Below are 13,170 nucleotides of genomic sequence, written 5' to 3' on the forward strand. Positions count from 1 at the left end.
ATCCGGATTCCTTCCTAATATCAAGAGAAAATCACATCGCCTGGTTACAAGTCCTCTATGCCTTTTGTCTCCATAAACAAACCATCTATCACATTTCAAGATAAAAATCAAAATCGTGTGCATGCGGCTGACGACAGAAATTCCTTCTTCAATTGTCTACAATGAACTTGTACTATTTCCCAACCTGGTATCATTCATGCTGTTCTACTAATATACCATTTATTCATCAAACCTTCCAATGAACCATCAACGTTCAACTTCCTCACCCAATAACATGCCCTGACCTTCCTAGCCCTCACGGTGCCCATGTTCCCCATTTCTTCTGCCACACTCCCCCAGAAAAAGAATACATCAAACACGCCATTCACCATCCATCCATCCTATCAAAGTTCGTATTCGTATTCGTGTTCCAACCCAAAATTTTCCGTTCCCTTCTCTTTCCACCTCTTGTCCACCGCATCAATCACCATGCAAAAGTTGCAATCGCAATGCCCAAAAACGCCACCGCTACATCCAAGAATTTCGATAAATCAAGAACCAAACAATCTATCGCGAAGGAATGTCTAAAGTCTCCATATCTTCATCTTCCACTACCACATCTGGACTCATCTCATGGCTTTGTACAAAACTGCCTTCTTCGTGACGGCTTTCTCACATATAAACAATTCATCGCCTTCATCCTGCCCATTCCTCCCTCCGCTCTCTCGTATCAACTGTGGTTTTGCCCCTTGTTTTACACTGATCATTCGATGTTGAGATCCGATTTCAATCAATACTCAGTATGGAACATAAGCTCAACAAAATTGTAGTAGTTGGTTTCTTTGTTTATCTTCGCCAACACGGGATTTGTTTACCCTTCAAGAATTCTCATAATGTCGGTTTACTTTTAGGTGATAACTCCTCATCACCAGGCTTAGCAGCCTTTGCCAACCCATTCAAAGCACGAATCTCTGAGACCCCATCGACCCCATCAGTCAGTTGACGACCTCCATCCTCTCCAGTAGGTGTTTTATCGAGATCATCCAAACACATTTGCGTAATAGACAATCGATGCGGTTCATTTTTAGCCGTACCATATGGATGAAGGGGAGTGGGTGTAGCTTCTCCAGATAAATGTGATGGCGACCGACTTAGAGGTGGAGGTGAAAAACTACTTTCAACAGAATTTGTTCGTGGCGTTCGATTTGCCGGTGAAGATGAAGCACTTCTTTCATTCTCATCTATAAAAGTGTCTTTTGAGCTGGGGAGGGAAGGAGCTCTTGTACCATTTGTAATTTTGTCAACTTTCGCCCCTTGAAGGATGTCTCGTGCCACTTTCTTCGCATCTGCATTGAGGTTTGGTAGGGAAAGTGGAGTCTAGGTTATATTAGCATTCTCCCTCTTAAGGTCTTTTATAGAACTCACCTGCTGAAGATATTGATCTAATTTCTTCTTCAGAATCCCAGATCGAACAGGTTTGGCCAGATAATCATTCATACCGGAAGCCAAGCACTTCTCTCTGTCTCCTTGGATAGCAGATGCTGTCATCGCAATAACAAGAATACCTCTGACTGCATCAATTGGATCTTTGCGTAACAATTTGGTAGCTTCATATCCATCGAGGACAGGCATTTGTACATCCATAAGAACAATATGGTACGGGGTGCCTTCGCGGGCCTTTTTTCTAATTCCCTCCACAGCTGCCATTCCGTTGTCGTAAGCATCGATAATTTTGAATCCCAACTTCTGCATAAATTGAATAGCAATCTTTTGATTGATAGGATTATCCTCGGCAATACAAATACACAATTTGTCTCGACTTATATGAGAGAAATCGTTGAATTCAGTAGCATCTGGTTGTACTCCTGAGACCTCGATGGGTTTTTGTATAGCTTCACGCCGAGGTTCGTACTGAGTGTCTCCTGCAGAAACTTCCGGGTTGGCTTTGTTGAAATTTACAGAGAACCAGACAGTTGTGCCTTGGTTTTCGACACTCTCAAGCTCTATTTGTCCACCCATCATCGATTCTATTAGAGACTTACAGATACTGAGTCCGAGACCAGATCCACCGTAACGACGAGCTGTGGAATTGTCTGCTTGAGAGAAGGGTTTGAACAATTTGAGCAGCTGCTGTCTTGGTATTCCAATTCCAGTGTCTTTGACCCAGAAAGTCAACTTAACGGCATCTTTGGTTTCCCAATCTGTTTTGGCACCGACAGTAATAGAACCGTTCTCGGTGAATTTCAAACTATTTCCAATAAGATTGCCAAGAACTTGATGGAGTCTGACGGGATCCCCATAAATCAGAGATTGCGGAAGATTGATATCTTGAATGATTTCCACATTTCGAGAGCTCCTTTTGTCTCTGTTACTATATGAAACAGATCTGACAACTTCTCGTATCATCTCATCAGCATTGAATGCTACAATAAAGAGCTTCATCTTATCAGCTTCCATCTTAGAGAAGTCTAGAATATCGTTAATGACAGTAAGAAGCAGATCCGCAGAAACACGAATCGAGTCAGCCATCTCCGCTTGCTCCTTACGAAGATCGCTGTCACGAAGAAGCTCCGAGTTTCCAATGACTCCATTCAATGGAGTACGTAATTCGTGACTCACGTTTGCCAGGAAGATAGATTTGGCTTTAGCAGCTTCTTCGGCCAATTTGACATTGCGGAGTGCTTCCGCCTTTGCCAAATTAGCGTTTGTCTCAGCCTCCAAAGCTTTAGCTAAAGCTCTTCTCTGCACATCAACCATAGAGTTATTGAAAGCCGAAACCTTTTCCACTTCTTTCAGAGTCAAGGCATTTGAATAACTAATGCCGATTTGATTGACAAGCAATTGGAGGACCGTAAGATTTCTATCGGTAAAAGCGTTTGGTTGGCCTTCCAAATAAAGAACACCAAGTAGTGGTTTGATACCGTGGCATATTGGAATAGCGATGACTGATTTTCCTAGAGGATTGCGGGCAGACCAAGCAGGATTAACATTACTAAACCTTTCGTCATTAATGAGATCAGGTAAGAATACGGTTTCGCGAAATCGAGTGCAATAAAGAATGACCCCTTCGGCAACCAGTGCCGTTTCACTCAGAGGCAGCCCAGGTATATGAGCCGTAGCACCTTTCTCCGGGTCACCACTAGCGGCTATGCTCCACCCAATAGGATCTTCTTCTTCGACAACGATTGCAGCGACTGAAGCCAGGCCTCCACAATTCTGCAGAATAATCTCACACATCGTTTTGAGCAATTCATCGACCTGAAGAACACTAGAAATGACTTGCGAGCTTTCCAGAATGGATGTCAAATCCAGCATATCTAGAGCTGGAAGCCCAGAACCAGCATCAGGTCTCGCGGAGCCTCCTTGCCAGGCCCCAATTCTATCGCCTTTTGTCTCAGCATCGTTGGTATGAGCCCGTTGCCGCTCGTCATTCTCGTCCCCTTCCAGAGTGCGATATGGGGTAGGTGCAGAATCGCCAGCAAAGTCTGTCTGCGTGCTAGTTTCCATATATCGAAGGCTGCGGGTAGGTCCTTGCAGAAGAAGGCTATGTTCTATTTCAATATGTCTAGCAATTCCTCCTGCTCCAAACTGTCGGTATAACATGATTGTCTCTTGCAAAGCCGCCCTTGCTGGTCTTCGCGAGCCGGCGCGTAAGAGAAAGCCTGCAAGAAGGAAATTTCCTAAAGCCTCCTCGAACATAAAGTCGTGTGAAGAAGCATGATCCAAAGCTTCTTCGTAATGCCTCAGCGCCCCTCCATGATCTCCCTCCATCTCGGATACTTGGGCTGCAAGTAACTTTGACCAAGCCAAATAGTTGACATCTGAAACAACCTGCCAATCCTCAATCTTTTTCTGGATATAAGAAACTTTTTCTTTGGTATCGTTTAATGCCTTACCAGGATTCCAATCACTATCTCCCTCGGGACTTTTAGTCGCCGCTTGAACAGAAGTCTGTTTTTTGGCCCAAAAAGATGCAGTCAAGGAAAGACCATGAAAGAACATTGTGAAGCGCGTGTTGCGAATAGACCATAGAGAGTCTATCTGTTCCAGGAACGCCTCACCTAGAGTGATGGCTGCAGAGTAATGGCCGTATAAAAATAGAGGGACAATCTCAAATCCCTCATAAATCATAATCGACCGATCACTATTGGTCAGGCTATTCCTCAACCACGCTTTGTATAATAAAGAAGTATGCGAAGCATCGTTGAGACATTCTGTTGGTGAAGTAGTTATCGTCTTGCCTTGAAGCGCTCTGCAAACTTGTCTAAGTACGATGAGCATGGTCCCTCCTCTGCTGTCCACCTGCCAATCAGGCACTTCTTCACAACCATAAGTGCAGAATGATTCAAGATCTGCCAGGTTTTCTGAAGCAAAAAATTTGAGTGTGCCTACGAAACCGAAATTAAGTATCGTCGACATTCTATCACCGGCCTGAATGGTATACTCCAATGCTCTTTCCAATTGACCCAGTGATTGAGAGAGCGGCCAGTGGATATGCCCGACGAAGAGAGAGTAAATGGTTCCGCCTCGGCCTAAGGTGTAAATGTCCCGCCATCGATCCATGAGTGCTAATGATACATTCCCCATATCGCTTGCAAACCCTATCATGTTAAATCGCGTGATTGCTATAGTAGCCAGGTGAAGAAACGCCATTCCGGCCTGAGGAAAACTGCCTCGCTTTAAATGCGTCTGGACCATCACAATTGACATTTGGTAGAATGTTAAAGTATCGGTCCAAAAAGCAGCATTGATAGTTTCCACCAAAACGGCGCCGACAGCGGCAAGATTGGAGTCTTCCATCATTGGTTTATCAATGACGAGTCTGGCGGCGATCGATTGAATCTCTGATGAGAGAAGTTTGAACTCGTTGTCACACTTTTCGAAACTGGGATTTTCATCAACCTCAATATCCAAGGCAGCCAAGCATTGTTTCAATGCTTCAAAAGCACTCCTTGCATCGCCTTCTTGTGAAAAAGTGCGGCTTTGAAGGACCCAAGCTGGAGATTTATCAACTGGAGTTCTTGCATTTTGGAAGATGATCGCTAATAGTCCTTTTGTTTCCTGGTATTGTCCCATGTATAGACAACATTCTGCAGCTCTAGTGTAGAGTTGAAGTGTCTCGTCATAATAACAATCAGGTTCATCGTTGCTCCATGGATTCTTTTGCAGCAACCGAAAGCACACAGCATAAAATCTTGCTGCAGTCGGTCGAGCTCCACTCTCTGCAGCGGCCGTGGCGCAATCGAAGAGTAACTTTCTGAATGAATGTCTGTGCAGCTCCCGTTCAACAATAACATCAACAGATTCACAAATATGTGAGGCTGTCACATCTTGAGATCGCTCGTCAGTACTATAGTATTTCATAAGTGTTTGCGCAATGATGAAATGCATTTTGGGGCCATTGCACTCTCGTAATGATGATGCGGCTTGAATGTAGCGATCATGTGCAAAACGAAAGCGATCATCATCTTGTGTTGCGACAATAATATAAGCTTGAATGGCAGCTTGAAGCCCACCAATGGTATCTTGTTGAGTGTGTGATAAACAATAATACCGATCCGGCGAACAATCAACCACGTGATCCTCAGGATCAAACTCGCCACTCATAAGTCTTTGGACGAGTTCGAATGAGAATGTCGTTCCAATGAGGGAAGCCCAGGCAAGAATTGACCTAGAGGCTGGAGGTAATTCATTTAAACGGCTCGTGACGAATTCAGAATTCAATACCTCATCATAACTCTTGGTTTCGAAGTGCTTGAATATCCTGTCGAGATCATATTTCCAAACGTTCTCCTTGTAATCATACCATATACATTGTTTCCTATGGCAGCTGTCTAACATCTCACGAATATAAAACGGATTACCTGCCGTTTTAGATTGGATGACAGCGGATAAAGGAACGATTTCACTCTTTGGTCGACAAAGAGTGGCAGAAATGTATTCTAAAATATCGTCCTCAGTCAAGGGCTTGAGCACTATTCGAGTAAGTCCGATACCATTATTTTTTATGTGCCCTAAATAAAATTAGCGATCTTCGTGTTTTCAAAAGTCTGGGCATGCAAACTGATACCCTCAACGCCTGGGGGCTCTAGTATTCCCTTTATTCTTTCAGGTAGAGTCTCTTCAGGTCGATAAGTTACAATAATGACCATTTTCATGCGAGCAGATATGATTTGAGTTATCAGATCCAAAGATTCGTCGTCCGCAAACTGTAGATCATCTAGACAGAAGCATATGAATTTGTGTTGTGCAAAAACTCGAAGAACATCAAGGAATGTATTCATCAGCCGCACCGATTTAGTCGAAGAGCCTGCCCGAAGGAAATCTTGAGAACTCTGGGACCCCAGTGTCAGATTGTAAAGGCTACCTTGGCTTGAAGGTGAAGAGTCACGGCGTTTGAACTCTGCCCTGAGACTTTTATTGTACCCTTGAGAGAATTGCCCTGAAGCATTGGTTGAGGGCATGGGTCCAATCAAAAATTCAGGCAATCCTAGCACTTTATGGAGTAGTGGCCATGCAGGTCTGACATATTGCTTTAAAAGCGCGTGAAACGGGGTGTCTGTATCACTTTCAGAGAATACTTGCTTGAACAGACTTGATAATAGCTTAAGCACTGGTCCAAATGGTGTCTTCTTGGCACTGTCGAATTTCGAGCTTGCAAAGTATCCGCGCCGCCTCGCTTCGATATGGACTGATTGCACCAGACAACTCTTCCCAAGTCCAGCTGCCCCTGCTATACTGACAACCTCACATCTCCCTTTACGCCTAAATTTGACGGTATTTCGGGTACTCATCAGACTCCCTGCCCCCTCTGAAGATCCCTTTTCCCCCGTTAAACTATCTGCAAGGCTTTTTGTATCCTGAGACAATAATGAATTATTTCTCTCCCAAATCTTTAAATTCGTACCTGAACGGTTAGAGTCGTCTAAAGAGTTATCTTGAGAACTTGCGGCGGATCGATATTGATTTGAACTACTTCTATGAGTTCTATAATCCGTAGGAAATAACATGTTGTTAGCAGTAAACGAATTTGACCTTCCTTCGGCTGAACTCGTGTTCTCTTCGCTGGAGAAACTTCCCGCAGCCATAGTGTCAAAGCCATCGAGACGTCCGTCAGATAAACTGGAGCCAGATGATAAACTGTTCATGTCCTGTCTCTGTGAGGTGAGGTGACGTCGAGAGACCTTGTCGATAATCTTGACTACCTCGTCATGCTCGTCAGATCGTCCAATCATAATAGAAGGAAGTATAAAGAATGAAGAAACGTCTTTCGTAGCAATATTCCAATTCTTTAGAGCAGTCGAATCTCCAGCTCCCAAAAGCCTCCGTACTTCTACAAGATCGTGTCGCAAGCCTGAAACAGAATGGTACCTTTCCGTAATATTTTTAGCTGTCATTTTTTGTATGATTTTACTAATGACGTCGGGAATGTCTAGTCTGACACTTGAGACCGATGGAAGACGTCGCCCTAAAACACCTTGTATAATATCCATCGGGGTTTCTCCTTCAAAAGCAGGCTGTTGGGTGAGCATCGTCCAAAACAATATCCCCAATGAATAAATATCTGTGCGACTATCTGGTTCAGCAGGCATACGACCGGTCTGTTCTGGCGACATGTATGTAAGCTTCGTCTTCGCGCCCAACTCTTTCGTCAATGTAGACCATCCCGTACTTGTGAGGCCATGTTCGAAAGTTCGGAGACCCGAACCAAAATTGATCAATTTGACTCGGCCTGTTTCCGCATTCATGTGAAAAGCGTCTCCCCTAATCTCCCCGTGAACGAGACGCTGGCCATGATGTAGAATCTCCAAGCATTCGGTGGCACCCACTGCAAAGTCCAGAAAAGCTTGCAATGGTACCATTTCATGCGGCGAAAAGGAATCGTCCCGAAAAGCCTCATGCCTATCCCCTACCTTCCTTCCCTTATACCAAGCAGGACCATAATCCACCATTTTTTGCAGGTAGTTGTATCCCGGATGTTCGAAGATGCAGACCACAATAGGGCCTTTATCATCTTGTTGACTCGGTAACCTCACCAGATCTACTGGCTTTATAATATGATTGCTATCCGGATCCACGGACCTTATTACATTTTGACATATGTGAAATGCTCGCTCCTCTCTCAAGGCGTGGGATGAAATGCGCGCGATGACTGGTATTCCACTTGAACTACGTGCGCTCTGGACGCTCCCGTGGTCGGAAACATCGTCGTGGAGAATGGCGGAATCACTTCCTCCATGTTCACTATCGGCGTTACGCGTTCTACTTGTGCCTCTGGTCCCAGGTCGAGAGAAATTTTGGTCGGAGCGCGATGTTGTATTGCTGTGTCGACTATGGGTGGAAGTATGCTTTGTTCCGTTGACCTGCCTATTTACAAAGATTGCTTCGTCAGTATTATCATCCCCAAAGAACCAGCAGTATGAATCCGCCAGTCCGCTCATCCGCCATCTGCCTATCTGCGCATCTACTCATCTACGCCATGCCCATAGAAATTTTCCTTGAAGAACTTTACCCTACTTACCAATTATCATAACTAGAATGAAAAGGTTCTTTCGATTCGTCCCAAGTGTAGCCAGCAATCTGGGCCAACCTCTCAAATATCCTCGAAGGCGGATCCAAAACACCATCGAATTTGAAATCATCCCCCACGGGCAAAATTCCCTCCATGCCTAGTACCGGAAAGCTTTAATTCTGCTCGTATCGCCAACCAAATCCCAAGTCCCTTCACCCACTTTCTCTCATCGCCTTATTCGTGAGTTCGGAGATCGTTTTGATCGGAGAAGATAAGATTGATGTGACGAAACACAGGGGAGGGGTTAAGAACTCGGTAGCAGGTACAAATCTTCGATTTTGGACGAGATCGATATTTGGAAATTCGACTTCTGGCGGATTTGTCTGTAGAGACGGCTCCGATGGGCTCGATGGGCTCGATGGCGGGACTGGGGTTGTTGCGTTAATGCGTCTTGGTTGAAAGTAGCTTAGTAAAAAAATATCCATCTACCTCTACGTCACTACTGAGCACAGGATAATGTACAACGGGAAAATCACTGGGTATGAGGCAAGGTTCACATTTTAAACGCCTTGACGCCTTCAAATTGCGGGTGGTTGTGATACGATACGATATGATCCCACACAATTAGCGACCGTTGTTGTGTTTGTGCTACCAGGCAGATTGGACGGCAGAAGGTTTTACATTGTATACTAACAACACGCAGGTAGTTGTCTAGTCACGGCATTTGTTCTCTATATTGAAATTTGCATCAAAGTTCGAAACATTCCGTGCCCTGCCTAGGTACCTACAGAGACGTCCGAATACACGTACCCGTCGAGCCAGTCACCCGGCCACGCCAGTGTATATATATCTACGAGGAGCATCTCACCAATCTCACTGCATTGCACGGAGCTGATCGTCCGGCGGCGAATTGATCGTCCATCAAGATACCCCAACCTGGAATATGCACCAAGTTCAGATTTTTCCTCCAAAACTGGGGCTTTTTATTCAATTTTTTATTCACGTTATTCATTTTATTCACCCCCTTATCGAGATTAGAAGGGGGGTGGCGGGGAACATCGCAATATGTATAATTCCCATTAGGTACTTAACATATGCATACTGGTGTCCATTCCGCATCTGCACCTGGATATCGGCAAGCATTCCAAGCCCGCCCACCAGTTCGAATTTTCAATCGTGAAAGATCTAGATACCCAGGTAGGGCACAGGCTGAAACAGAGTAATGTTGTTAGCAAAAACCTAAATATTTCAAGAGTGGATGGTTCTAGTACCTTCAAATTTCATCAACTACTAAGTACCTAGGTAGGCCTGCTCCTCATATATTCCAACCACTTATATCAATTTGAATAAACGTCTAGACATCAGAATAAAAGCATGACATGACCTGAACTGAATACTGAATAATGAATACGACTCGAATTTGAACCTAAATGTCTAGAGTCTCCACTTCACATCGACCGGCCACAAAAGAGATCTTATACAGCCCCAATATCAAGTCCTCATGATTCATTTCTTTCTTACACTCTCCCTTCCTCCCCTTAATTTACCATTCAACAAAAGGACATTCTCGCTTATTTCTATAACTACTTCTACCTGACTCTCCATTCTTTTTGTTAATCTTTATCTATTTGACTCCTTCAATCCAGAACCCCATATTCTCATATGTTCTCATCGCCATCTCCATCACTTCTTACAGCCAATGCCATTCTCTGCCAGGCTTGTGAATAGACTATTGTGCCAACAATAATATATGATATTAATCCTATCATCTCCATCTAAAGCCAAAGCAAAGTTAGTATTCTTAGATTATACCCACATCTTCAATCATATAACAAATATAAAAAATCAAGTGATGAGCTCTACCCGATTTATCCGGCTGAAAAATTCCCATCTGACGAGTATGACTCGATGATCAAATCAAACCTACAATTCTCCATATCTGTTCCTTTTTCCTTAATCCATCATCTGCCCACCTTCCACCATTCTTCAACTGAAGATTCAACAATCTCATTTGTTTTCACAATATCTACATTCTCAATTTTCTATAATTCTTCTTCTACCCATTCACACGCTGTACGAAAAAAGACCAACACGCTCAAAAGATACACACACCCTTTTCAAAATTATACATCAAATTAATTTATCAATATTCAAATCGAAAATTGATGAAAAAAAGTAATCAGTTTAGTTTCTTTAATTTTGAATAGTTTAAAAGCCCGTTTTTTTTTTCATACTGCGAGTGTCATAATCTTTGATAGATATTCTCATTCATTCTTATAATCTCCTCCCTTACACCTCTCCCCTTCGCACCACTATTTACCCTTACACATTTTCGCTTACCCCCTCATCATTTCCACCTTTTTGATTTCTTTCTTTCCTTCAAACTTATCACTTACTCTTGTTCTTGTTCTCACGTACATACCGATTCATCTCTTTAATTCATGACCATCTCAACCCCGCCTCTTTATACCCCCCGTTCCATCCATTCCTTCTATGGAAGCGCATACTGGCCAAAGAATCCAAAGGATTCCGTAGTCGATCGGAGCCCCAAGAGTATGATATAGAAGACGAGATTGGCCTCCGCACGACAGGTGAAGCTTAGTCAACTCGCAATAACTCTTTCACTAGACCAACATCGTGGTAGATTAGCGAAATACTCCATAGGGATCTGTGGACAGTTTTACTGGCGGGGGATTTTAGTAAATGCTGCCGTGTAACATTTTGACACTTTACAAGTAGCCTTGTTAACTGTTGAGTGCGAAGATAAGATATTTTTGTTCGGCATTAGAAGGCAGGGAAGCTAGCTAAGAGTGGGAGAGGGGAAATGGGTTAATCTTTTTTCCAAAAACCCTTGGTGCGTCCAATGCAGTTCTATGGCGCAGTAAGACCACAACAACCAACGTATGCACCTGCAATAATAGCACGCATGGAATATATATGCTGTGGTTAAAACCGTTGGATATCTGGGTCACGAGGTGTCTTCCCAGAATGTATTTAAAGCTTGCCCTTTCGTCCTTGCAAGACGCTAAAAAAAATTGTCTTTCTTACAATTTATTCTTTACAATTATCAAACTGCGTCGCGAGAATTCCACCATGTCATCCACGAAATCCGACCCAATGAAAACGGTGCCCTCAAGCAAGGACTACCCTCGGTACCTTCCTAATATTGACAATCAAATCATCCCTGAGGTGAAGACTTCCCGTGATTTGTTAACTGTAGGGTCGAAGACTGACTTATCAAGGTAGAGCCGTCGCTTGCTTGAAGAATACAGTGGGTATACCATCAGATAAAGTCAGAGAACATGTATACGATATCGTAAGATCTGGTTATCCCAATTTCGATTTTTATATATTTGCTGGAAAGTTTCCACTCATAAACAGCGTGATAAAGCGTGGAATATCCGTCAATATCCATGCACTGACATGGCCAAATTCCTCGATCCTATGATCGTTCGATCACCGGCATATCCTGAAGTGTTGTCGCGTCTCAAAGAAGGCCAATCATTCCTTGATGTTGGATGTTTCATGGGATATGACCTGCGTCAACTTATTTTTGATGGGGCGCCGAGCAAGAATTTGCATGCTGCTGATATCGTCAATCACTGGGAACTTGGCTACCAATTGTTCAACGATAGAGAAAAGTTCCATATCGACTATGTTGAGAGTGATATCTTGAGTCCCGGGGATGGGTTATTGCAGTTAAGAGGAAAGATTGATATAATCTCCGTGACGCATGTCCTACATCAATGGAATCTGGAGACTCAACTTGCAGCTGCGATTCACCTCAGTCTGCTGACGAAAGGGTCCGGAAGTCTTATCATTGGATTTCAGGCTGGAGGTTTAACCACGAAGGTAGGCGAAGTGACTGGGACCAAGTATCGAGCCGAGTTACAGACGCCGGAATCTTGGAAGAGGATGTGAGAATCGGTTGGGGAGCAGACGGGAACTTTGTGGGAAACTCAAGTCAGAGTTAGAACATGGGAAGATGTTGGCTATGATCCCAAGGATACTGTTTACATGGGAAAGGAACTCCAAATGCTTGAGTTTGTGGTTACTAGGAAGAAGTGATATCTGTTCAAAGATACTTAATTATCCATAGGATAATCAATCGACGGCGTGCGGCGTGCGTTCTCGTCAAATATAGTGCTCGTGAACGCGCGATTGTTTTAGACAGTGTGAGGTGAATAATGTTGCATAGTTGGCTTCGGGGATGTTTTCACGGCCTAGTTCTCTCTTGCCCACATTTTGTATCCTTTTTGTACCTCTTTTTCCAGATAATGAGCGACACTCGTCCGGAAAAAATAGCTCGAGGTAGAAAAATATTTCGGAAACCCCCTCTCATTCGCAGCCACATCCTCGGGGAGCGCGGTATCCGATGAAGGGGGTGAGAAGAAAGGTAAGAGGTATGCTACCACCTTCACCATTACCACACACAATCGCTGTAAGCCCGCTCATTCCCGATTATCATGCTTTACTGCATTGCTTTTGTCTCTATCCCTTTCATCTGCGCGTGCAACCACTATGCAAGACCATACAACCCCCTCATACTCGAGTAAAGCCCAAAAATCTCAGATCCCAACCAACATATCTCACCCACACATCCATCCTCCATACATCCATCGTCCATCCTCCACCAGACCCAACCCCTAACCAACAACCTCCAAATCTCCTCCCAAACC

The 13,170-nt window shown here is 43.9% G+C and overlaps 3 protein-coding genes across 3 annotated transcripts; 2 read left to right on the top strand and 1 right to left on the bottom strand.

Moving 5' to 3' along the window:
- Window positions 1-116: 116 nt before the first annotated feature.
- Bchhk1 lies at window positions 117-9,048 on the bottom strand. Its single transcript, XM_024692792.1, has 4 exons — window positions 8,501-9,048; window positions 6,050-8,346; window positions 1,405-5,993; window positions 117-1,356 (listed from the first exon to the last, which is right to left on the bottom strand). The coding sequence occupies exons 1-4, from the start codon at window positions 8,644-8,646 to the stop codon at window positions 868-870; spliced, it is 7,521 nt and encodes a 2,506-aa protein (XP_024548574.1). The 5' UTR covers window positions 8,647-9,048; the 3' UTR covers window positions 117-867.
- Window positions 9,049-9,855: 807 nt separating this feature from the next.
- On the top strand, window positions 9,856-11,152 carry BCIN_05g00550 (hypothetical protein). Its single transcript, XM_024692793.1, has 2 exons — window positions 9,856-10,282; window positions 10,342-11,152. Exons 1-2 carry the CDS (start codon window positions 10,242-10,244, stop codon window positions 10,628-10,630), a joined length of 330 nt encoding a protein of 109 aa, XP_024548575.1. The 5' UTR covers window positions 9,856-10,241; the 3' UTR covers window positions 10,631-11,152.
- Window positions 11,153-11,465: 313 nt separating this feature from the next.
- BCIN_05g00560 (hypothetical protein) lies at window positions 11,466-12,628 on the top strand. Its single transcript, XM_024692794.1, has 3 exons — window positions 11,466-11,680; window positions 11,738-11,807; window positions 11,873-12,628. The coding sequence occupies exon 3, from the start codon at window positions 11,915-11,917 to the stop codon at window positions 12,410-12,412; it is 498 nt and encodes a 165-aa protein (XP_024548576.1). The 5' UTR covers window positions 11,466-11,680; window positions 11,738-11,807; window positions 11,873-11,914; the 3' UTR covers window positions 12,413-12,628.
- Window positions 12,629-13,170: the final 542 nt, after the last annotated feature.

Source organism: Botrytis cinerea, chromosome 5 (assembly GCF_000143535.2).
Source record: "Botrytis cinerea B05.10 chromosome 5, complete sequence".
Lineage (NCBI taxonomy): Eukaryota > Fungi > Ascomycota > Leotiomycetes > Helotiales > Sclerotiniaceae > Botrytis > Botrytis cinerea.